General features: G+C 43.9%; 1 protein-coding gene across 27 annotated transcripts in view; it reads right to left on the reverse strand.

Annotated features, from left to right (window-relative positions):
- Kiaa1217 (KIAA1217 ortholog) overlaps positions 1-23,446 on the reverse strand; it is an 839,639-nt gene that overhangs the window by 24,439 nt on the left and 791,754 nt on the right. For 20 of the 27 annotated variants that reach the window (XM_060372904.1, XM_060372908.1, XM_060372905.1 and 17 more), the window contains 3 exons: positions 14,249-14,353; positions 13,690-13,739; positions 8,612-8,778 (listed from right to left, as the gene is read on the reverse strand). In XM_060372904.1, coding sequence (XP_060228887.1) covers positions 8,612-8,778; positions 13,690-13,739; positions 14,249-14,353 — 322 coding nt within the window. The remainder of the gene's footprint in view (positions 1-8,611; positions 8,779-13,689; positions 13,740-14,248; positions 14,354-23,446) is intronic. The other 7 variants (XM_060372901.1, XM_060372914.1, XM_060372916.1 and 4 more) reach the window with 1 other exon arrangement.

Here is a 23,446-nt window from a genome sequence, read left to right on the forward strand (position 1 = left end):
GAGGCTCAGCCTGGTTGTGCTGCAGAGGCTGTGGCAGGTCTGTGGTCAAGACTACACATAGGTCAAGGAAATGTGAAAAGCAACAATGCCTTCTATGAAAACCTGTGCTCAAATTCAAGGCTAGGGAACAAGTTCCACGGAGCTCTGCCTGTGACAGGGAGGCACAATGAAAGGAGATGGACATGTAAGGCACAAAAAAGTACATGATTCAATGCTGTGGAAGTTATGGATGCCTGGTGAGAAAAAAGTCTGACTGAACTGGTTTAGGATGCAAACTGAACATCGGAAATCTTTTCACTTCCTGGGTGAAAGTGTTTTACCACCGAGGGCAGTGTGGTGGTCTAAAAACTCCCAGGTTCATAAAAGGAGGGTTGGTACCACCACACCATGAGCTAGAACACAGCTCTGTTACAGCCCTCCTGTACACACCCACAATGAAACAAGTTCAAATAACACTGTTGTTTCATTAGCAACAGACACTACAATGGCTATCAAAAATAGGAATTATTACTGGGAGGGCCTTTCAAATTGGAATTTGAAAGTTAGGAAGTAGAAATCATTCTGAAAGGTCATGAGACTTATTCAGGCTCATTTGGAAGTTCTAGACTAAGTCAAGAGTAGAAAAAAGTCATTTTTACCATTTACCTCAAATTATTCTTCTATCTAGACAAGAATCTTGTTCCAGGGTACAAGCACACATTCTAGCACCAGAGATAAATATAATATTTCTGACACAGCTATGGATATCTTAGAAGACAATTCCATGTAATATTTAAGTGAGTTACTGAGCTAGGAGTGCCACAGTGGCTGCTGCTGAGTACTAGGCTATATTTGTCTGTTCTCCAGAAAGGAGTCTTCGTGGGATTCAGCTGAGGGCAATGGAAAGGAGCGATTCCTAAAGGAAGAAATGCTAAGCTAGCTATTTCTTCATTCCTGCCATACTCTCTCCCTGTCTATCTCGCCCTGCTACTGCCATCATCTCTTGGTCACGGTAATGTCCTGGTTTATCCTAGCAGAGTGCAAAAAGAAAAGCTGAGGGGAACATGTGGGTCTCCAGCTCTTTCCTAAGCTGTTGTCAGTATCTGAGGATTGGTAAGGCTTGCATCCCTGTTGTTCAACCTCATGAAGTGATTGTACATGAATGGTAAGATATATATGCTCACGTTTAGACATAGTTCCACAAGTCCACAATTGTGTCTACCAGTAGACACCATAAAAAGAGACCCAACATTTTCTTGTAACTCCTCAGATTCCCTTCAAGATCCTTCAAGTTTGCAACCGTTAGCCCATGGAAGCCATCCATGCTTTTGTTGTCCTAGCACATCATGCAAATGGAATCACATAGTCATTTTCCATTGTGTCTGGCTTCTGTCATTCGGGACTCCTGTCCCCAGTGCTGGAATGAAACTCAGGACCTTGCATGTGCTGGGAGCTGCTCTGCCCTGAGCTATAGCCCCAGATTAGCACAGAGCTTTTGAGATTCTAGTTATGTTATTTCAGCAGTTCATTTCTTTTATGGCTGACTGACATTCCCATGTATGGGCATACTAAATGTTTTCTATTTTCTATTTGACTTGATTCTAAAGTCACTTATTTCTAATAGTACTTTTGTAGATCTTTTTCAGTTTCATATGCTTTTTGAGAAAAGTCAGGTACAAAGTGTATTTGCCTGTCACATACTGGCATTTCCTTTGCTAGTGCTGATCCTGGGTATGCTTGATAAGACAGTCAGTACAAGGAGATTGGGAGGGTGGGATTGGGAGGGAATGAGGGAGCAGAATACAGCTGGGATACAGTTAATAAAATGTAACTAATAATAAAAAAGTAAATTAAATTAAAAAAAGCAGTCAGTACAGTGCTAAACAGAAGTGGAAGCTGATTTCCTTCCACCTTGTGCTTCTGGTAGACTTACATGTATTGTTTCACCAGCAATACCATCTTAATGTATGAAATGGCTTTCCCGATTCTGCCTGCCTCTTCTATTAATCCTTGTTTTCTAGTATCCATTGCTGTGGTTTCCTTTGTGCATACCAGTCTGGGTATTTACTGGACTGTGGATTTATAGCCTTCATCAAATTTGGAAAAATTGCACCCACTCTTTCTTGTAATAGTTTCCTTCCCCTCACTGATCCTTGAATACTGTTCCATGGGTCACTGAATGTCAGTGTAATTCCTTCTTAACTTCTGGATAGTTTCTGTTGCTGTTTCCCATTGCTTTCTTTGGCCAGTGATTCATCTTTTCAGTCTATCAACATACTGTGTATGTGCATGTTTGTGTGTGGGTGTGTTCAACTATCAAAAACTCCACTTAGATATTCTTTCTACCCTTCATCTCTTGTGGCATTTGTTTATGTTTTCTTCTAAATCTTTAAGAATAATTTGAGGGCCCAGAGGGGCTTGCTGAGACTGAAACATCAACCAAGGACCATGCAGGAGCTGGACCTAGGCCCCATACAAAGATGTAGCACATGGGCAGCTTAGACCTATGTGGGTCCTCTAGTAAGGGAAGTGGGACTGCATCAGACAAGGACTCACTTGCCAGCTTTTGGATCACTTCCCCCTGGCCTTGACAGCCCACAGGGGAAGAGGACAGGCTCAGTCCTGATGCAACTTGGTGAGCTGGGCTAGATAGGAAGGGGAGGTGTAGAGGGAGGAAGAGAGGGAGAATGGGCCTGGGAGGGGAGGAGGGATGGGGCTAGAACAAGGATGTAAAAGGAATTAAAAAAAAAGAATAATTTGAGTAGCTTTTTGAAGTCTTTGCTACTGATGTGATTATTTCTATCACTTCCGGTCAGCTTCTATTGGCTGAGTTTTCATAGATTGCATTTTTCACCATCATTCATGTCTAATGTTTTTTTTTGTTGTTGTTTTGTTTGTTTGTTTTTTAATTGCATGCTAGGCACAGAGCAGTAGATTTTATTGTTTTCCTTACAGATTTTGGATATTCTCTGACAGGCTAGTTATGTGTGGCTCCTTTTATTATTGAGAGGATTATTTTTAAGTATGAGTAGGGAGAATCTAGGGTAATCTTTCCACTAGGGCTAGGTTAGTACAAAGACTGGGTATAGCCCTTTCCTAGTCTTTACTAAATGCTGAGGTATACAATGTGGTCTTTTCATTCTTGTTTGCCAAAACTTGAACTGTTCTAGGCCTAGGTGGTCTCCAGGAAGATTTTGGCTTGCTGGTTTATACACATGGTCTTTGCCTGGCTCAGAGGTCTGTTCATACTACAGATCCTTGGTTTATTATCCAATGGCTGGCCCACAGATTAACATATTCCTTTCTGCATAGAGATTTCTATTTGGTACTCCATTCCATAAATGCTAGCTGCTTCAACTCTCTGAACTTTGATTTTATCTCCTTTGCTCAGCAAGATGATCCCAGGATATCCTGAGTTTCTGCATTACATCTGGAAAGTAACTACAGGCAGATGCATGGGTCAACTGTGGGATTCACCTCCTTTGTCTCCATTTTTCTGAGCAACCCAGGCCCATGTTATCTGTGCCCAGTGTCTATTTGATGTTGCCTCACGATCTTAGACAATATCTTGTCTGTGATCTGAGGGACTTGGTAAATTGTCAACTCCTGTGTCTGTTCCATTTATCATTTCTGGCTTGTTGAAGAAAACAGTTTTGTCCTATAGGGGCCAAATTTTGGTGTGTTTTCCTCTGGGATACACATTCTCATGATTATAATTTTGGACAACAGAAAATGAGGCCAAAGATAGATTAAGATAACTGTTGAATTACATCAACAGTTAGAGGGCAGGTCCTAGAGCTCTGTGTCCAGCTGTCTTTTTAATGTCGATTCTCCTTCACCTGGGAAAAATAGCAGATTATCAAAAATCGTAAAAATGTGACTCTAAGCACAAAATAACCTGATTTTTTTTTTAACTTCTCAGGAAGCCAGATAAAGAGCCAGGAGGCCAAGGAGACCAACACAATGTGTGTAGACTGGAACAGTAGAATGGATCCATTCTTTTAATTTGGGTGAAGTCCCAACTGTGGTCTCCACAGAACTTGGTGATTTTACTTATTTCCAGAAATAGATTCATCTCTTCAACTCAGAGATGGACAGAAGTGCACTCACCTCTGTAGGTCTGGAATTCTCTCAGAAAGAAAAAAAAAAGTCTATGTCCTGGGGTATTCCATAGGAATGGAATTATTTACCACTAGAAAAAGTGGATCTTTATTTATAAATCGTATTAGGAAAACTAATGGAGAAGGGTAATCACCTTTTTTGTTGTTTATTTTTTTGAGAGAGGGTTTCTCTATGTAGCCTTGGCTATCCTGGACTCACTCTGTAGACCAGGCTAGCCTTGAACTCACAGAGATCTGACTGCCTGTGCCTCCTGGGTGCTAGGATTACAGGCATGTGTCATGGTGCCCAGTGGTCACCATCTTTTGAATAGAAAATTGGTGAGTTACAGAGTTCTTTGTTGCCAGCTTTGTGGACCTAGGTTACTTGGGAGTGAGAACACAGCAGTGTTCTCACAGAGGGCACAGTTCTGCTCCATGGGTGTGAGGAAGGTACATGGTTTGGAGTGATTTAAGTCACCATCTCTTTTTGGGCTTACAGGGTGGTGGCATACTCATTCACATTCACTTTAACATTTGTAAGAGCTGACTGATCCCAGTATGTCTACAAGGTATCGTCATTGGATTGGACATTCATAATAACCTAAGAGCAGTAATTCTTACCCTGGAATATTCTAGAATATTCCAATACCTGCAAGTCCATACCAATGAAGTCAGACTCTGGTAGCATGACTCGGTATATGTACTTTTGTGAAGGACCTGAGGTGACTCTAATGGGCAGTGTGGGTGGAATATGTCTGCGGTCGTCTGAATGAAAATGGCCCCAGAGGCTCATAAGGACTGGCACCATTAGGAGGAGGTGTGGTCTTGTTGGAGGAAATGTGACACTGTGGGTGGGCTTTGCTGTCTCAGATGTTCAAGCCAAGCTCTGTGTCTCACTCTTTCTTCCTGCTTCTTGCCAGTTCAGAGTAGCTACCTCTCCAGCACCATGTCTGCCTGCATGCCACCATGCTTCCTGCCATGATGATAATGGACTAACCTTCTGAACGGAAAGCCAGCCCCAGTTAAATATTAAGAGTTGCTGTGGCCATGGTGTCCCCTAATGGCAGTAACACCCTAAGACAATGTCGTATCTACTTATAACTTGTTGGAAACTGGAGGACAGTGAATCCTATGAATAGGGCCTCGGTTGTCTCTATGGTCTCACTGACATCATTTCCCCCATCTAACCATCCCTTGTGTCAACTTCACACTTGTATTCCTGTGAATAATCCATTAATTCCTGAAATGAAATGTTCACTATGATGATCTGCTAGCGTGTAGGCTTTCCAGTGATTTAATTATCTAATCACTGAAGCAGGCTGCCAAACACAAAAGGGTTCATTCAGTTTTACTATTTTATAACACAGCTCAAAGAACATTTGAATTTCTAATTCAAATTTTGTTCTTTTGAGACTCTTCTGGAGAGTTCTATATGTCTCTAGTGATTGCTCTATTAGTGGACTCATAATCACTCAGGGACTGCATTTCATATTAGGTGTAGGATAATCCAGGTGCTGATGGAGAATTGGTGCTGCCACAGCTTAATTGTTCTCAATTGTTCTTATATTAAATAGACTCCTCTGGCTGAAAAGACAGAAGTTTGTGGAAGAGGGAAGCCTGAGACACAGAGACTACAAAGACTGGAGTGGAGAGGGGAGAACAATAGAAGCCCTGTGATCACAGCACTTAGGAAGATAGAGGCCCGTGAATCTCCGTGAGTTTGAGGCCACTCTGTTCTCCATGACAGCCAAGGCTACACAGAGAAACCCTGTCTCAAAAAACAAACAATCCAAAGCACTTATCTCTCCCTTGTGCCTGCCGTGGAAACCACGAACATTTTTTCCCCTTCCACTCTCCCTCCCTCCCTCCCTTCCTTCCATCCTTCCTTTGTTTTTTTTGAGTTAAGGTTTCTCTGTGTAGCCTTGGTTGTCCTGGACTTGTTTAGTAGACCAGGCTGGCCTCAAACTCACAGAGATCCTCCTGTCTCTCCTTCTTAAGTGCCAGGATTACATGCACAGCACATTGCTCATTGCTATCTACTCCCAGAGAGAGAGCCAATGAAATGGAACAGTTCTACAGAGATAAAGAAACCTATAGAGGTAGGCTAGGACTGCTAATGTCGGCCAAGAACTTCCTCATTAAGAAAGTGACAGTTTTACACTGTGCTAGCATAGGTTCAAAAGTTGATAGAGCGCAGGTGGCAGGAGCTCTTTCCCAACCATACCAGAACCAAATAATGCCATGTATCACCAAGGACATGCTGTGGCTAGCAACATCTTACCCACAGTAACAAGTGTGTCTTAAATGCTTATGAAATAGCTAACACGACTGTTCTGCTCATGCTAAAGCAATGCCACTCATGTCTCCAAGCCGACAGCTGCTCTCTTTGGAGCAGGAGTTAGGGCCTACCATAGAAATGACAGATTCAGTTTGTAGGGGTAGAGTCCAACAATTTCCCAGAAGGTAGTGCAGTGTGAGGAAGGGCAGACTACAGAAAAACCAGGAAAGAAATTGGGGGAGAGGGGTGACAGGTGGTGTCTGACCTAAAGACCTGTCCTTTGACCTTGGGAGCATCAACCAATTAAGTTTTAATTACATTCTAAGAGTTGAAAATGGGGCTGTTTAACATCAAACCTGTATTTCCATATTTTCTGGGGATACTGAGAACATCTAGAAACATGGAGTCTAAGCCTACAGGGGAAGAGTTGCTGGAACTGAGTGGCAACTAATTGCTTTGTCAGGGGTCTGCTTTTCTTGGCCTTGCTTTATTTGTCCGTTTACCTAGTAATCCGAGGACTGAAGACATTCTTTGCCATTTTAACTACCAACCCAGATGCGTCATTTCATTGCAAAATTAATTCATTTCATTCTCATTCTCTCTCTCTCCTTTCTCATCCCTTTTCTTTCTTTGCAGAGAAATGGCTCAGTGGGTAAGAGTATGTGCTGTACAAGCATAAGGATGTGAATCTGAATTTCCAGCACCTACATAAAAGCAGGGCATGGCTGCACAGGCCTATGACTGGAGGACAGGCACAGCAAGCTTCTGGTTCAAATTGATAAGGTGAAGAGTAATAGAGAAAAAACCTAAGGTCCTCTTCTGGTCTCTGCATGTACAGGTTCATGACTACACACCTGCAGATTCACATGCATCCACAACACATATGTATACCTCCACACCTCCCCACACACATATAAAATGAAAGAAAAATTTGCAAGGCAAGGAGAAGTCCATCCAAGATGGACTTTCCCAGATGCTATGATTCAGAGGTGACATAAATAAATATGTACCAAATGCCCCAGGTGTGGACAGAGAGAGAAAGAGTGGATGGATGGAGGGTGTCTGAGCATTAAGCAGTGTAGACTGTTTTGTCAACCCTCACCATGAACTCCAGGGCCCAAGGAGGTTTTTCAAACCAGCTGCCCTTATTTTACATTTTAATTTTTTTCCAGAAGATGTGCTTTTGAGACAGGATCTCATTATGCAGTATAGGCTGGCCTTGAACTCATGATCTTTCTGCCTCAGCTTCCCAGGGCTGGATTTAGAGACTTGAGTATGACTCTGTGCCTAGATCTACCTGTTCTCCCCTCTGCCCCTTTCCACGTCTAGACACTGGTGGTGGGAAAGCACATTTTTAGCTTTTATTGGGTGGTGAAACCTGTTGGATTTATGGCACTGGGATGCAGAAAGAACTGTGGTTCAAAGTCCTTCCCTGCCTGTACTTCACCACTTACGTATTGCTTCCACTTGCTACAGAGGATCTCCGCCCATGTGGCTGCCCAGGCTCCTGGGTGTGTTCCACTCTTAACAATGTTTGGATTATGAGCTTCTTAAAGGCCACACTAGGACTATGCACCCAATGCCCCAACTCCTGCAGTGAGGCCAAGGCTGCATCCAAGGCAAGCATGTGACCTCATGCTATGCTGGGCTTCCTGCTCCTTAGAACTCAAGCCAGAAGATGGATATCCTATTTTTTTTTAGTTTGACAGTGTTTGCTGACCAAGATCTGGGACACAAAGGGTTGGTTTTGCCTTCTCTTTGATTCCCTATAGCTCACATATTCCTCAATAATGAAAAGGGTAAAGGAAACCTGGACCACATGACTCAAATAAAATGCAGATTTTTTTTTCTTAGCAAATCATCTTCATTAGCCCACCATAATGAGTTCATCTTCTATGCTAAACTCATAGTTATAATTACATCATAGTTGCTTAAGGAAGAGGGGAGCTTTTTTCTGAGGTGGAGTATTGACCTCCACCACACTGAGAACTGGCAGCCCCGGCTGGTAGGAAGCCCATACTTTTTGTTAACAGATATTGTCATACACTGGCTTTAGTTGTGGTGGACGATTTTAGACCAGGCTTACAGATAAACAAGGAAGCTGTGCCATTATGATCATATGTGGGACCTTCAATTGGCTCCTATACAAGGTTCAGTAAAGGAACCAGGGAAGTTTCAGCAGGGCTGAAGATATGGGGGACAGAGAAATCAGACCTAGAGCCACTAAGATAGAGGACACTTCCGTGAGAAGTACCTGGAGCTGCCTCATTTGCTGGAGCTGGAGCCTGAGTTCAGCCACATTCCGCCTCATGTCAAGTAGGCTCGTGTGGATGGACGAGGTACCGGCAGGCAGGGGTTGGCTGGGAGGCAGTGGGGACTCCAAAGTGCCCAGACTCTTCCCAGTAGAAACATGAGCTGTTCCTATAAGGAAAAAAAACAAAACCCAAAATATAGCAGAGGTCTTAGAATGCAGACAGCACCTGAGCCATGCAGCCTGTCTTCACACAGATGACTGAAAATTATGAAAAACACCATAGAAACAATATCACGAAGGAATGTAGTCAGTAGCCATCATGTTCTAGAAGCTTCACTGCCATTGGATGGCAGAGCAGTATTTTCAGAGCAAGGCTAAGTGTCTATGCTGCCACCAGTCCCTTGAATCCATCTGCTTCCTCCTCTCTCTCTCCAACCCCTACATGACTACTCCACCTTTCTTTTTCTCTTTCTTTAAACATGCAGGGGTTTATAGATATAAGTTGAAAAGTATATAGAAGAAAGTATCAACAGCACTTCTGACTGCTGGTATTCCAAAAATCTTCTTGCTAAGTTTTAGATCTTTTAAATCTGTATAGTAGATATCATTCTGGAGTAGGGGTGAATTTAATTTCTGGGCCCTCACAGAGCATGCTGTGTGACCATCCCTGCTGGCACACAGACATGGGACAAGTTGGGCCAGAGATGGGAAACTAATCAAAAGAGGGTACCCTTGACTAAATCCTCACAGGTTTCTAAAATCAAAAGAACTAAGATTTCTGAACATTATCACTCTTTGTAAGAAAACATGGCTTTACTTAAAAACTCTTTAGGAAAGAAATTAAAACAAAAAGGCACTGGAAAGAAACTTCTAGGCTGGAGATGAGCATGGTGGGGGCACTCTCTGCAGCCTGGGTTCTGCTTGTAGCACTGAAGGGACTGCGCTAGAAAGGAAAAGCGCAGGGTTTGTTCTCCAGCTGCCAGCCTCTGTCTGCAGATCTTACACAAGTGTCACACATTTTGTGAGCCCACTGTGGAGGAGCCTGAGGATGGCTTACAGGGCCAGCAGGGTTTAAAGAGTATGTGCTAGACGGTTTGGCCTTTTAAGGACAGTGCAGGGCTATGAAACAGACCCCCAGGGTAAATTCGGAATCTCTCTCTCTCTCTCTCTCTCTCTCTCACACACACACACACACACACACAAATAGATACATGAGTGAGACAGATATACACATACATCCACAAACACATACAAAACATAGACAAACACAAACAAACACACACACAAGATAGACAGACACATATGAGCAAGAGACAGACAGATACATAAACACAAAGACAGAGAGACTCAGGCAGATATACACACACCTACAAAGATAGACAGACAGACACTTATGCGCGCACACACACACACACACACACACACACACGCAGTCCAGTTCTCTCTCCTGGGAGCTTTGTGACAACAGGCTAGCCTTGCAGGACAGAGCCTTGCCATTGATTTGCATACCCTGTAGTGGTTATTAGTGGGGAGCCTGTCCTTCTGTTGTGGCTCAGCAACCAGGATGTAGTGCTGGTGGCACCCCAAGTTCTTCACCTTAGGGTGACTGTCCAAGGACAGTTGCTCTACTGCCTCCACAGAATGCCAGAAGGTTGGTACTCCTGGCTATTCTTATGAACCTTAGTGGTCATTCAGACCATTACCAGTCAAGAAATGAGAAACTTGGAAACTTGGAAACTTTCCCTTACGTGCAAATCAAGTCACCCCAGAAAAGTGAGTAGCTGCCATCCATGCAGCTGTTGAAAAGACTGTTTTACACTGCATGTGCACAAAGGAAAAGAACACCCAGTGACGCCTCTTGATATAGCAGTGTGGCATAATTACTTAGTGTCTTCCAAGGTCAGGTACTCTGACAGGAAACAACTATCAGTTCCAAGTTGTTGCTTTTGAGTCAGCCAACATCTCCTTGTCTGTCCTACAGCAGCATGTGTAGAGCACTCACGACATTACCCCATCTATCACCAGGTAGTAAGTGGAAAAACCAAGGCCTCGCTCCGGCCTTGTCCTGCCGGCTCCACCTTGCGACCCTTGCGTGTCCCAGGAGTACCAGCTTATATCACCAATTTTTATAATTTAAATTGTGTGTGTGTCGCAAGTGTGTGCATACACATGTACAGGTTGGCTTTCATCTTCCAACTTTCAGCAGGTTCTGAGATCAAACTTGGGTTTCCCACTAGGTACAAGCACCTTTACCTGCTGCGCCAGCTCTTAGAGAAAGCAGGCCTCAGTCTGCACATTTCTTTGTTACAGCTGCATGCTGATAATAGGCTTCAAGAAACATTTTCAAAATCAATTTCTTTATGAGATCTATATTCATTTAAAAATATATCTTTATCAATAACCTCTGGTACCACTGCATGTGGTTTTCCATCCTCCCAATTTACTGTCATGTCTGCTCACAAAGTGCCCAGTGATACAGGGATCACCACACTCTCCAGGAACCATGACTTCATGCGGTATGTTTGGTCTGTGTTGTCTGCCAGGCATTTCTTTCGTTTCCTGTCCCACTGAGATGCCTTCCCCTTGCCTTCTTTCCTCTCTCTGCTCTTGCTTTTGGGGCAAGCCCATCCTCTTCTACCACCTGCCTAGTGCCCCCAGCACCCCCCCCCAGGCTTACATTTATCTTTGGAGCCTCATACCTCAAGTCACTACCAGCCTTTCCAACAAGCACTTGCCTCCCCAAGCTCTTTTCTGTCTCTTTCCATTTGATTTTAGCCAAGTACACTACCATCCACTTCATTACTCAGACCAGAACCTGGAAGCTACTCTCATTATCCATTTTTCCACATATGATCTTGAGCTAGTAAGTAACTTAACCATGTTCTCTGTTTATCTTGACTGGGTACTGGAGCTACCCCACGGCCTAAGGAGGTCAGCACCTATAACTGCTCAGCCCAACGGCTGACAAAGAGTAAGCCTCACTGCCTTTGGCTGCACTACTTTTCTGAGCAGAATGTTAGAAAGGACCATCTAGCTCCATCTAGAGTCTCAGCAATAACAGATAGCAAGGATCTACAGTAAAGGCCCTGAAATGCAGACTTAGGATGGAGAAGATCTAGTTGCTAGGGACTCCGAGCAGGTCCCCACTCACGCTGGAGCCACAAGACTTAGAGTTGGTATGTCATACCCACAGATGGGTTATCAAACTCAGTTTCTTGCCAAGCCTAGTAATAAGAGACAACATATAGTTTGTACCCATAATCTCATTCTTTTCTGTGTACCGAGTCTACCCTAAGTAATTGATCTTTGTTACTTGCATCTTAAAATCATCATCATCATCGTAATACTGCTTTTCTTATGGTTTACTACCTTGGATTATGGAAGAATTAATGTATTTTGTGCACCGTACAGGCTGCTATGGTAACTAAATCCCTGTAGGCAATATCTAGCCTTGCTACATTCATTAGAAGGAGAAAGATCAAAATGGGGATAGACACAGGAGTGAAAATCGCTCACATTGCCAATGGCATTGCCAATCTCCTAGGCTTTTCAAAAACCATGTGGTCACTACTACCATCTGTCCCCTGGAATTACTGATCACAAACTTGGAAGCACAGCCAAAGAAACTACACTTGCTCAATAAGGGTGTTTACAACAATTTCAAAGTGAAGAAATTAAACAACTTGTGTATCTTTCAAGGAACTGGTATATCATAACATGAGAGGGTGGGTCACATGTGTGTGGCTGTGAGTTGTTTCCTTATCTGGAACAATGAAATAAAAATGATACCTACCCACTATGGATAGATATTAATGGGTCAATGCATGAACAGTGCCAGGCACACACGTTTCCTTATTAGTACTACTCTATAGAAATGAAGAAAGAGTCAAAGCTTACAAATTGCATGTGCCCATTGATGAAATGATGTACAGGACACTTGTCTTTCCCAGGGTGCATTTTAGAGGTATGGAAGGCTTTAGTGCTTATGATCCCCTTAAGATCATAATAAATAAGAAAATGAGCGAACAATTATCCCAAAGCAAACTGGCAATTGCTCTGAAGATAAGTTTGGTAATTCCAATGAAGCAACCGTCTGGGTTCTGCCTAGGCCACGGATTGATTTCTAAGTTGAATGCTGGAGAAACATCCCTTATAACTGAGTGCTAAGTTTTGCTCAGCCTGAATGGAGCCAATGGGTGCGGTAAGGAGTTAAGCCTATGTTTGAATCCTGTCCACATTCCTGTGCTGCAGGAAACTAGGAGATGTGGCTTCCCCCAAATTAAGCATTTCATACAACTGGCTCTTTGCTTCTGCAGAGCCTCAGCATGTAAGTACACTCCTGTCGTGACCTGTTTCTAACCCAGTGGGCAGGAAGATGCCATCTTCTGCAGAGAGGCCTGCCTGGGGAGTACCGGATCAGGCTGTCACCACACAGATGTGGTGACACTAGAAAGCGAGGCTGGTGACAGAGTCAGTCTTCCTTAAGGAGAATGTTAGTATTTAAAAGTAAAGCCCTAAACCACATTCATTATCTTTTCTTATCTAGACATGTAAGTGCCTACTTATTCCCATTCACTCTTGTCCATTCTCTTATTACACCACAGGCCATCATCCTTCCCAGGATGGAGTCTCCCAGTGGCTTCACTTCACACTTAAGGGGCATCTGAGTTGCCTCTACCTGTAAGGATCTTTTGCCCTTTCCTTTCCCCTTGGCCCTTGGTACCTTTACGGGGGGAGATTTCAATAGAGGCAAGCTCTATTGTATAAACCTGTATCGCATAATTCTTGATACTCAACACACATATATTTTCAACTTTTCTGTGGATTCTAAGTTCTAGACAGTCAGTACATGTCTTAAATTTACCATATTTACTCTGTACTCCACGGCCAGGAACAGTCATGAGTGACAGAGGGAATGGCTAAGGAGGGTAATTTCTTCAGTGGAACAAGCTACAGTAGCTATGGAGTTCTTCTGCACCTCTGAAATCATATCAACTAACGTGGAGAAACACTGGGTGCTTGTGAAGCTAGCCAGAGCCAGCCGAGTCTCACAGCCTCCAGAGCTCCTGGGAACTCACCTGCACCATCTGCTTGGTTTCTGTTGGCTGTGGCTTTCATCATTTTCTCACTGAATAAAAGAAAAAAAGAAAAAAGTCAGCTCAATAGTTTTCAAAGTGCCATGTCTTTCCCTGACCCTTCTAGTCTTAAGACTTAGCGGTGATGGATTAAGCAATGGAGGTGTTTGACATCAGCTCCATAACTGCCAGAGATGGAAAAGGTTTCCCAGGTGTGTGCTGACACAGGCAGATGCAGCTGGGCACATGGTGATTTGCAGATGGTGGCAGATGTGGACACGTGTGAATGGTAGTAACAGGCACTGCTCAGCAAGTGCTCCATGAAGCCACATGCACTGGGAAGCCTTCTGACCCTTCTTGGGCCAAAGTGTTACCTTTGTCCAAGAATTCCCAGGAGGAAAACAAAACCAAAAGGACAACCCCCACACCATGATTTATAAAGATGTAAATATGTCAGCCCTAAACTGATCATGAAGAAATGAATTTCACTGAATGAATGGCTGTAATGATTAAAGATAAGCAGATTGAATTATTTTTCACTGCAAGGCTTTCTTCTTTTTACCTAGATGCCTCTTTGCTACTACTTGTAATGGGCCCTTTAAAAAGCGCAGACTGAACAAGGCCAGTTAGACTAGCAATCTGCTTCTCCATGGCTTGCATCCTCTCTCTGCAAAACAAGAGAATTGTTTGTTAAAGCTCTGTTGACTTTTAGACTGGTTCTTCAGGGTGAATGACCCACCTGAGGGTTATAAAAGGCACCATGCAGCAGGCTACCAAAATCTATTCCAACGCAGAGAACTATAGATCCTTGGCCGAGGCCAGATTCATTGATAAGAGTTGAGAGATGAGACAGTGACCTCACAAAAAAGACACTGCACAGGTCAATCAGAGATCTCCACAAAATCAGCATCTCTCTCAGATGTTAGGAAGCATCTGTTCTTCAGCCTTTTGGCCCTATTTTCTTGTTTACCTTGCATAAGAGGAGACCCCAGTGGACTGGTGCTACTGTGGTCCAGGACCTGCATCCCTACATGCCTCTAGGCTGCTCTTCACAGCTGGGAAGCTGCAAGCTGATTTTGTTGTGAATGATGGAGATATTTATTGTATGTGTAGTTATTACTGTTTCATAGCCCAAGGGCAGACAAACAAGTGCCTCTTGTCAATACAAGAATACAGTTGAAATCAATATGAGTTTGGGAGATCATGCTCGGTCTAATGCTGGAGAACTCTTAGCCTGAAGGATTTTACAGGATCAAGGAAGAAAACTATGCTCAACAACTCAACCATGAGCGCACTAATAAAAATGCCCCTAGTTTCTGCCTATGGCCAGGTACTGTACCTTTCTCTTCAGGACTCTCTCATCACAGGACCACGTGACAGTGATTCCTATTCTACAGACAGCACACCCACAACGTGGCTCTTCAGTGCAAGACAACTGTTTTATCTGGTACCCTGTGGAGCTAGAATAGCAATCCATCCTTCACTGCAGAAAAGCAACTGGTGAGGTTGGGCTATGGACAGACACGACATCTTATCCTGAACTCTGTGGTAATCAAGAGTGTCCTCCAGCTTTGAGGCCTTGAGTCTTGCCTTTGGACTAAAATTTTTAATGCCTTATTAAATAATAAGTTTAATTTTGCAGTTACCAGCTTCTGATTTGACAATTTTATGTACTCTCTTCAGTTTAAACTGGTGGTGTGGTTATGACATGAGGTTTTTTGTGTGTATGTCATACAGTGTAGTAGATAATGGTTGCAAAAAGCAAGCACCCCCACCAAGCGATAGAAGTCTCAACAGTCTGACCACTGTTCTGTGTAGAAATAATCTCAAATGCCATTTATGGACACACATCTCCACATACTGACTGTAGATAGGTTTAGGCACAGCGGTGGATGCTAATCTCTGAACTGAAACATTTTCAGGCACCCTTATGACTTGGACTCCTCTTTACCATAAAAGGTTCAATGGATCAAGGAAAAAGCTAAGAAACATTTCAAATAAAGAAATAAGGTTTCTAAAAACCTGCCAGAAATCCCATGTTTATTGGCAAGTCACAGTGGCATCTCAGAAGTGACAAGGGTAGTGGTTGATCACAGTGTCTGCCATATAGGAGACACACAAACACTTGGAAAGTGACTATCTTGGGGGAAAATGCCAGGAGTTGAGTGAAAGTTGGTTAGCCCTATTATTGCACAAAAGATTGGGAGAAATGCAAGTACAAGCAAATGCTACTACAAGAATTAACCAAGAGTCTGCTAAGTAGGAAAAGGGCAAGAAGAAATCTCCACTCCGTAACACAGGCTGTGGATGAAATACAGAACCACTGGCATCACCACACTGGCTACAGGTGTGATGCAGAACGCTGGCATCACCACACTGGCTACAGGTGTGATGCAGAATGCTGGCATCACCACACTGGCTACAGGTGTGATGCAGAATGCTGGCACCCTAACACTGACTATGGGTGCGATGCAGAACGCTGGCGTCACCACACTGGCTACAGGTGTGATGCAGAACGCTGGCACCCTAACACTGACTGGGTGTGATGCAGAACGCTGGCACCCTAACACTGACTGGGTGTGATGCAGAACCGCTGGCATCACCATACTGACTGCGGGTACGTTGCTGATCAGGGCTAAGTCAATTTTCTCTGTCTGTTGTTGATTAAAAACATTCCATTACCTTGTCTTACAAGGGGCAGGGGTGGCAGCACAGTAAAAATCAAGCCAAACACCCTGGACAGAGGACCTTATCTTTAACTGGATCATCACTGAGGACCGAATTACAGAGCATCACAGCAGAGGCTGGGTTAGATCCATGAGCGCCCACAGAGCTTCCTTGCTTTTCTGGGGTGGGAGCTAAGTGGGAGCCAGACTCCTCCACTAAGCTTTCCTCCTGATAACAGTTTGGGGGTGCAGATGAAGGAAGACAATTTTCAGTTGTACCCCACTGCCCGATTCTCCAAGGTGGATACCAACACAGTGTAGAACTGCCTGGAGTGAGAGTTTAGACGCTTGGAGTTAGAGCCCGTGTGTAATCTAGATCCCCACATGTTTGGTTCTGTACACAGTAACCATGACTTAGGGCATGAATATGTCCTCCATGGCCTCTTCAGGCTGTGGCATCAGCAGGGCCACTAGGGGAGGACACTAAGTCTGTAGCTTATAGACACTTGAACCCGACAGCACAGGGGCCACAATTCTCTCCCCCTCCCATGTGGGGTCAGCACACTGAGCACAAATGTATGTGCTGATATCTCAGTCAGAACCACTTCATGAAAATACAATTCTTTTGACACATGGTAATGAGAAAACTTTTTCTTCCCTATTTAATCATCAGAGTGTTTCTGGTTTCAGGATTCATTTGAGGGAGATTATCTGATTTATAAATTCATAAATAAGATTGTCTTTCCATTTCATGGTTGGTAATCTGGAAACAATTTTATGGTTTAACTAAATTACAGCAACTGGAAACTTATGCAGCCTTCTCCCGCGGTGAAATGTTATGAAGTGTGTTTAATGTGAAGAGGGAAAAAATAAAAGGAATGCAGTGGAAGACGGGAAATTAAACACGACCCTGTCATCTTACTGCAGTGGCAATTCTGCATGATAACCATTAGAATATTAGGGACGCTAGGGGTAATTCTGGCCAATTTCATTTGGTTTAAAGTATTATGGGTTGGTGTAATTACTGTCAAAAAGATGGTTCAAAAATGATTTCATAAACCATTTTATAACATTCTATAAACCTTATTAATGTGATGAGTAGGGATGGTTAACTAGTCATTTAGTGTTGTAAGTCAGCTTGGCTGCCCAAATCTTTTTGAGGCCCAAATACAGCATGAATCAAGAATATAAGGAAAATTCTCCAAAACTGTTGCTCCATCATCAATTAGCCCCTGATTTTACTGGCATCCCTCCCTGCCCTGGTCAGTGTGTGTAGGGCAAACAATGTCCACACTGTTGGAGGGCTACCCTCTCTGTCTTTGGAGCAGAGGAAAAAAAAAAAACTTTGATGTTTGAGGAGACATTTTTAGCCAGTGAGTTCCTTTATATGATTTTTGATTCAAGTTTCACCTCTTTTGATTACAGACTTGTCTTTATTCTGAAGGAAGTCTCCTTGAGCTTGGATTAATTTCATGTCTTTGTCTAGTTAAGCAAATTTGTACCAATTAAGAATCAAGTGGAGACCATTAATTCTTCATGATGGATCCCAAAGGACATGTGCCTGTGCATGTGTGTGAAGCCACAGGGCGATGCTGAGTATCTTCCAGAGTCACTCTCTACCTTATTTTTTGGGTCTCTCAATGACCTAGGAGCTCATTAATTCAGTTAGGCTGGCCAGTGAGCTTCAAGGACCCACCAGTCTCCATATCGCAGTGATAGGGTTACAGATGTGGCAGATAAGCTGAGACATCTCCACAGTGCTCAAAGACTATGTCTTCAAAGATATGAACAAGATGCAGAAGAGCTAACTGAAACCAGTGAAGCAAACTAAAATGCATCAGAAACTCAGCCTGCCTTAGCCAGTTCCCCATCATTAAAATAGCTGCATAAGGCAGTAACAACTACAGGAACTGGGCCACAGTTTGATCCATAAATTCACTTCTGGTTCTAATCTTTTATGGTTTGTTTCAATTCCTATTTGCTATCATTGGCATCTATGCTTATCTGCTAAAAGCTTGGTTCCCAGCCAGAGGCATTGCTGGAATCGGCTGGGGCAGAGCAGAAGACAGCCATCATTGAAATGCTGGGCTCCTCACTCCTCTCCCTGTGTACCTGTCTGCCAGGAGGTAAGCAGCTTCACTTTACAGAAGTACTCCATGCTGTTGGACTATAAGCCCTGTACAATGGACCCAAACAACTGCAGACTGAAGTCATGACCCAAAACGAATCACTCTGATTTTTAAGTTGTTTAACTCAGGAATTTAGTTACAGCAATGGAAATCTGAACAACAATCTGGACAAATCTTGACATACACACACACCTCACTAAGAAAGTGAGGTCAATGAACATCGATTGTGAAGATGACTAACACAGGCAGGGGCATAGTTTCTACATTGGGCCTTCCACAAGATCAGTGTCCCCACGGGGAGAACGCTGCTGACAGAATTGAACCTTCTAGTCTTAGAAGTGCTGAGGGCATTTTTCACAATTGGATGGTGACCAGGTTTCGAGCCCATGCATGTTCATACCCTGCTTCTCTGGCACGAGAGGAAAACATGCCCTAACGAATTAAAGATGCTGTTTTGGGATGAGGTCAACAGAACAGCAGAATCCAGATCCTCTCTGCTATGCTGAAGCCCTGCAGGCAACTAATCAATGAGTTTTCCATTTCTGCCCTAAAGTTACCCTATTTGGGGCAAGCTAAGCAACTAAGACACCATTCCTAAATCCCTGAATACCCTTGACTTCTCATTGGGGCATCTGTGCTTCTGTGGGGATATGGATGGAGCTGGAAGCTGGAATTTTTTTCCACCTGCCTTCTGGAATGAGCAAGAAGGCTAGGTGTGCTTTGTTCTCCCACTGTGGTTTCAGCCATCTCAATGCGTCCCTACTTCTGAATTTAGAATTATTTGGGAGGACCTGGGAGGCACTGGTGAAGGGGCAACCATAATTAGAATATATTGTGTGAAACAAATTTATTTTCAATTAAAAAAAGAAATAGATGATAAAAAGAAGGGGGAAAAAGAATTACTTTACAATGGGTGGTAGTGGTGTGTGCCTTTAATTCCAGCACATGAGAGACAGAGGCAGGTGGAGCTCTGAGTTTGAGGCCAACCTGGTCTGCAGAATGAGTTCCAGGATGGTCAGGCTATGCAGAGAAACCCTGTTAGAAAAAAATATTATCTTAAGTTACTTTCCAAAATCTGGAACCTCTCATATTTGTGGACATTTGAGCATGGGATGTGAACTTTCCGGAACATGCCTGTGTTAGTTTTCACATTGCTGTGACTAACTAGACAAGAAGCAATTTAAAAGAGAAATGATTTATTGTGTTTCATAGTTTGAGAAAATACAGTCCGCGGTATGAAAAAGACCCACAGAGCTCATGGTAGCAGTAGCATGTCTCTGGGAAGCCATACCTCTTGATAGATTTGAACAGACAGGAGGCCAACAACAGGGCTGGGATACAATCCTGCTTAGCCCCCAGCAATTCATGCAGCCTGGTCTTATTTTCTAAAGGTTCACAGCTTCCCCCAAACAGTGACAAAAGCTGGGCACCAGGTATTCAAACACCTAGTGGAAGGGGTTCATTTCATATGAAAACTATAGCCTTATGCCAATCTGCCATCTTATGCAGTTTTAAGATCCACATCAACTGCCATTGTAGAAACCTGACATTGCATATTTTAAACACGTTTCCTAGTACACTGTGATTTCACATTCCAGCCTAGGCTGGCTTTACTATCCAGACCTGAAACTCTACAGCTGACTTTAAGCAAATCAGTCTTTTACTTTCTTTAGGTCCCTTATGCATACAGACTTCTCTGCATCCTGGTCAGCCATCAGAACTGTCTAGATGGTCCTTGGGGTTTTCTTGTTCCTTATGTTCTCTCAAGTTCTGACCAAAGTCATTGGTCCTGTGGCTATGGCCTGTGGTAGTATACAATATTTGTCATGAGTGGAGGAGACCTGTTCAGTTGCATGAAGGCCATGAAGAAGGGGTCAGGGCTAGGCGAGGAAGAAGAGAAGGGGCAAGAATATCCCCTTCAAGGGAATGCGCCCAATAACCTACCGTTTTTCTCCTTGGCACCAGCTCTATTAGCTCCAAAAACACTACAAGCCCAAGTCTTTAGGGAATGTTTCAAATCTAAACTCTAACAGTGGGCAGACTCTGGCTTCTAGGCTCTTTCCCAGCTTTCTGGATCCCATGCTAGGCAGGCTTTGTTTTTCTGTCTGAGGAGGGTAACAAATGAGAAGAGCCGGCCCCTGTGACACTTCTAGATCTTACAATGTCATTTTTTGTTGGTTTCAAGGAGACAGGGTGAGGTATCGTCACTAGACAGCCATGTTTGCCCAAGCCAGATAAAAGACAGTGGCTAAACCAAGGGTGTTTACCTAAGATGCACTGCACGCAGCATTATGACCATTGTTGTTTCTGTTACAACAATGCTCAGGATTGAACCTGGGACCCATGGCACGGAATCACCAAGCTGTACCAGAGCCCTGCATCTAATTTACAATTCACATAAATATAAACATATGTGGAGAAGCCTGGTTTGAAAGGGAGAGTGGAGGCACATTTGTGAGTGAGGGTATACCCATTATAAGGCTGTTTACACATGGCTGAGGCGCTGAGAGAAGGAAAGTCTACAATGTGACATGAGGAGGAAATGCCAGAGTTGGCAGTATTCCCTCTAGTCCTTAGTTTTTCACAGTAAGAAACTGATGCTTTTTGCTCTGCTCAGGCCATGGGAGAAGGCTGAATATCAACTTCAAGTTCGTTCTGGCAATGACTTTGGGTGTAGGTACCATGACAGGAAATGGGTAATCATGACACACGAATGTTCTTCTCTTGATCCCAGGCTTCAGACGGCCTGAGGGGGAACACAGGGAGTTACACCCAAACTAGGATTGTGTGGGGTGCTTATGTCCTTGGCACCATCTACAGAGAGCTCCTGGATGAACAGAAAGAAGGCAGCTAGAGAGGCAACTCTTCCTGAGAGCTGCCACAGAACCAAACACGGTAACTGGAGAGAGTGGTGAACAGACTGACAATTCTAAAGCAGAGGTAGTAGACAACTCACATGTAAGGCCATGGACTAGGAACTGATCTAGATTTGTGTTCCAACTTACAAGGTGTAATTTCTTTCATTTACAAATTCAACCGACATTTATGTCCTGGAAACCAGAGAGAGAGAGAGAGAGAGAGAAAGAGAGAGAGAGAGAGAGAGCAAAAGAGAGACAAAGAGAGAGAGAGAGAAGATGGTCTTTGGTCTTTTTTGGACCCCAGAGGGAGGGTGAATCCTATCATTTGCTTGCAAACAAGTAAGATTTTCAGAATGAAAGGGAACCACTGGTTACTGTGTAAAGGCAGCAGGGATAGCCCCTATCTAGCCAAAAAGTGCATTCTCCCCAGGTGCGGGTGATTTTTAGGGCCCTTGGCTTTGCCTGCCAGTGTGATGGTAGCTGAGGCGAGGGTACTCAGGGACTTGCATTTTAATAGGAGCTCATTGCTTCTCTGCTGAGAACAGCCTAAAGTAGATGGACTCGGAGGGGAGAGCAGCTTAGAAAACCACTGGATAGTCAAGAACAGGCTTTCACAGCTTACGGCATTCGGGTGAAGTCCTGAGGCTGGAGAAGAGCCAGTCAGGCGGCTGTTCGGTGGCAGTGAGCACCAGGCAGGCGCACCCACAAATGCATAATCTTCAAAGCAGGAGAGTCCCTGCCAAGTTCAGGCCCAGGGAACAGCACACATGCAACAGAGTCCACGGCAGGGGAAGCCAAAGGTCTGCTGCCGTGTTAAAGGTTTCATCCTAGCCTATGGTACAGCGGGAGTGGAAACGTTAGGCTGTGGTATCCAATGGAAGGACGCTAGGTCACAGTGGGCATGCCCTTGATGGGGAAACATGACTTTGGCTCATTTTGCCTTGCTTTTTCCTGGCTGCTATGAAGTACAGAGGCCTTTTCTGACACACACTCCCACCTTGATGAGAGAGCAGCCTCAAGGTGACAGAGCCAAGTGAGTGTGGCCTGAAATATATGAACCCATGATCTATGTACTCTTCCCCTTAGAAAGCTTAGATACTTCGTTACGGTGATGGAAAGGGCACACAGAGCTGAAGCCACAGAGCCAAAAGGCTCTGCCATTGTTAATAGGGATGCCGAGGTCTCATCCACTTCCTGGAAAGATCATGTCTGAAATCCAGCTGGAGTCCGGATCCTAGAATTATATGGTTTCTCAGTTAGGAGAAACTCATTCAGCCCTCATAATTCTTTCCATTCTGGTTCAGTGATCCTGACTAAAGGGGAGGATTAAAAAAAAAAAAAAAAAAAGGGTGTGCCAAGTCAGGCAAGTGGGTCAAAGCTCAGACACACCCAGGCCAGAGCTCCCAAGATGCAACGAGGCCCAACGAGGTTCTTCCCAGCACAGTAAATGCAGCCGGGAAGCATTGTCAATCTATTTCACAATTTGCTTTCTGTGCAAGCTGTACTGGTTGGGACCCGAAAATAGCTCCTCCAAGTCAGTGACAAGATCCAAGACCTCTTGGATCTGGATGGCCAGCATAACTAGATAGCTTCATGGTTTTATCCATTTGAGAAGAAATAGTCATGTTTTAACTGGACCTAATTGGTGACAGGTAGCGCCTTTTCCCTGGGAGAACTTGTTTTAAAGTAGCTATCATAGATTTATTTCTTTTGTTGATTAGATAACTTTATGGGTTACAAAGTGGGCTTTGTACCTATTTTCATTAGAACGGCATAGAACCCACAAGGGGCTGACCTCTCTGTGTTACAGCTGATACTGAGTTTCAGCAAGGGAAGGTCTCTTCAGGAGACACGGCTATTTTGCCTGCATAGAACAGCGACCCTGGCTTTCCTGCTATGGTGACACAATGCCTGAGCTGAAGCATTTCATTTCCTCTTGGCTCTGCCTGGTGACACCAACTACCACACCCGAGAGCAAGCCTACATGAAATCACCGATTTTTGGATTTTCTGTCTTTTCCCCGAGGGTGTTCTTCAATATTCATGCCCTAGAGTGGCCTCTCTCTCTTTTTTAAATATAGATACAAACTGGTAGGAATAGCTGTTCA

Source organism: Meriones unguiculatus, chromosome 19, assembly GCF_030254825.1.
Source record: "Meriones unguiculatus strain TT.TT164.6M chromosome 19, Bangor_MerUng_6.1, whole genome shotgun sequence".
Taxonomy (NCBI): Eukaryota; Metazoa; Chordata; class Mammalia; order Rodentia; family Muridae; genus Meriones; species Meriones unguiculatus.